Here is a 2,144-nt window from a genome sequence, read left to right on the forward strand (position 1 = left end):
TAGTGCGATGGGCACCACCGCAACCGTCCCAGCTGCAGGGTGGCTTCATGTTGACACCGTTCCGGGCTCCACCACGTAACCCAGTCCTCGGCAGGGCAGAGAGGAGCAGGCCCGCCTGTGTGCCACACGGTTTCACCCACACCCTGCCCACCAACAGGACGTGCTCGGCTCTTCTCTCCCACACGCGGGGCGGTCGCAGCTCCTCCGGTTGCCGGCAGGGATGGCCGCACATCCTGGCACAGGGAGCTGGGGTGGCGTGGGCCAGTGGCTGCTTGGTAGGAAGCTTTCTTGACACCGGGTCTTTGCTTATGGAGGACTCTTGAGCTTTCCAGGTGTACAGCCGTTATCTTGGTTTTAGCACTCTCCAGCTGGGCCAGGTCCCCGTCACTCAACGCCCATCTTCAGGTCTGGTGCTACAGGGCTCTCACGCAGCCTGAGGCAGGAATGGTCTTCGAGGGTGGTTTAACAGTGTAAGAAAAACAGTCCCGTGTTCCTAACGTTTCTATGTGCTAAAACTAAAATATAAAATACACCTTGTCCAAGCAGGCAGGGGATTGGCGTCGGCTCTGCAGGGTAGTAAAGATGCGTTGTGTACACTTCCCCTGGGGCACCAGGGCAGCGACAGATCTCGACATGTGAATGATTATGTGTTCAGCCATCATCCACAACCCTTCCGCGCTGAAGCCTGTCCTACTCGCTGTCACTCTTGTCCACCAGTACCGCGTCAGACTCCTCCGTGATCTCCAGCAGCTTGTGCATCTCAGGGCTCTCCCCACGCAGCAGATCCGAGTTTTCTCCCTCCTCTCCACCAACCTCCACCAGCTCTGTGGCTTTCACTTCCACCTCGCCCTCTCTTATTTTCTTGACATGGAAAGTGGCTGAAGCCTGTCCTACTCGCTGTCACTCTTGTCCACCAGTACCGCGTCAGACTCCTCCGTGATCTCCAGCAGCTTGTGCATCTCAGGGCTCTCCCCACGCAGCAGATCCGAGTTTTCTCCCTCCTCTCCACCAACCTCCACCAGCTCTGTGGCTTTCACTTCCACCTCGCCCTCTCTTATTTTCTTGACATGGAAAGTGAAGGGTGGTACTTTGTAGACGGCTGTCTTGGACCTGGCATAGATGGTGTGGTCGGGCGTGAAAGACTTCCTCAGCTTGTCCCGAGAGGTCTTCATCTTCTCTCTCCTTTCGTTAGTCACAATCTTGGTGCCCAGTTTGTTCATCCTCTTCTCCAGGTTGTGGCGGGTCTTCTCCAAGTTGTGGCGGGTCTTCTCCAGGTTTTCCTTGGTCTTCAGCTTAGTTTTCTCCATCTTCTCCTTTGAGAATGCCTTCTTAAAGTCATCCACTCTTTTCATACCGCTCCTTTTGATCCACTCTGCCCGTGACTCTTCAATAATCTCTTCAACCTCCACCTCTTCATCCGAGGAGAGCTGGACGTGGTCCTCCTCCGCGTGGTCCTCACCCACAGGCACCTCCTCGCCCTCACCTTCCTTCTCCAGCTTTTCCCCTTCCTTTAGAGACTTGCTGATGCTCAGTTTAGACGGGAGCTTCACTTCATCCTGCAAGACACAGAGCGGAGCCAGTGAGACACACACACCCAGTTCTCCAGCCTCGGAGCCAGCGCCCAAGCCCGGCAGCGGCGCAGAGCAAGAGCACAGCGACTGACCTGGAGCCAAGCAGGGCCAGGGGACTCCGGCTGGGCTCATCCTCCCTCAGCACACCTGACAAGTGACTGCAGCAAGGATCTGCTCTGCCTGCAGCAGCTCTGGGCTCTGCTGTATTTAAGCTCAGATTCACCAGCTCTGCTCACTCGGGGCTGGTTCCAAACCACCCGTGGTTCCAGCGGAGCAGGAAGAGGCAGCCAGCACTGCTCCTGGAGATCCTGCCCTTCCTCCTGCACCCCTGTCACAGTCCCCTCCAGTTCCATCTTCATCCCACAGCCCAGCCCCCCCTCCATGCCACTGTTGAGGAGCACAGGGAACCCACGGGAGCGATGCAGGACCACTTTGCTCCCCAGTGCCTGCCCACAGCCCTTCCCGTCCCCCACAGCATTTTGGTTTTCCTCCCCTTCTCTCGGTAAGACCACTGGTCACCCCCAGGTCTCTGGCCCCAGCCCAGCACCCGGCTGCAGATGGCAGCAGTGGCTG

General features: G+C 57.6%; 1 protein-coding gene across 1 annotated transcript in view; it reads right to left on the reverse strand.

The window, feature by feature from the left end:
* Positions 1-890: 890 nt before the first annotated feature.
* PTRF (polymerase I and transcript release factor) overlaps positions 891-2,144 on the reverse strand; it is a 12,793-nt gene continuing 11,539 nt past the window's right edge. Inside the window, exon 2 of the mRNA XM_009877379.1 lies at positions 891-1,556. Within this exon, the coding sequence (XP_009875681.1) occupies positions 891-1,556 (666 nt within the window). The remainder of the gene's footprint in view (positions 1,557-2,144) is intronic.

The sequence above is a fragment of the Apaloderma vittatum genome, unplaced genomic scaffold, assembly GCF_000703405.1.
Source record: "Apaloderma vittatum isolate BGI_N311 unplaced genomic scaffold, ASM70340v1 scaffold33419, whole genome shotgun sequence".
Taxonomy (NCBI): Eukaryota; Metazoa; Chordata; class Aves; order Trogoniformes; family Trogonidae; genus Apaloderma; species Apaloderma vittatum.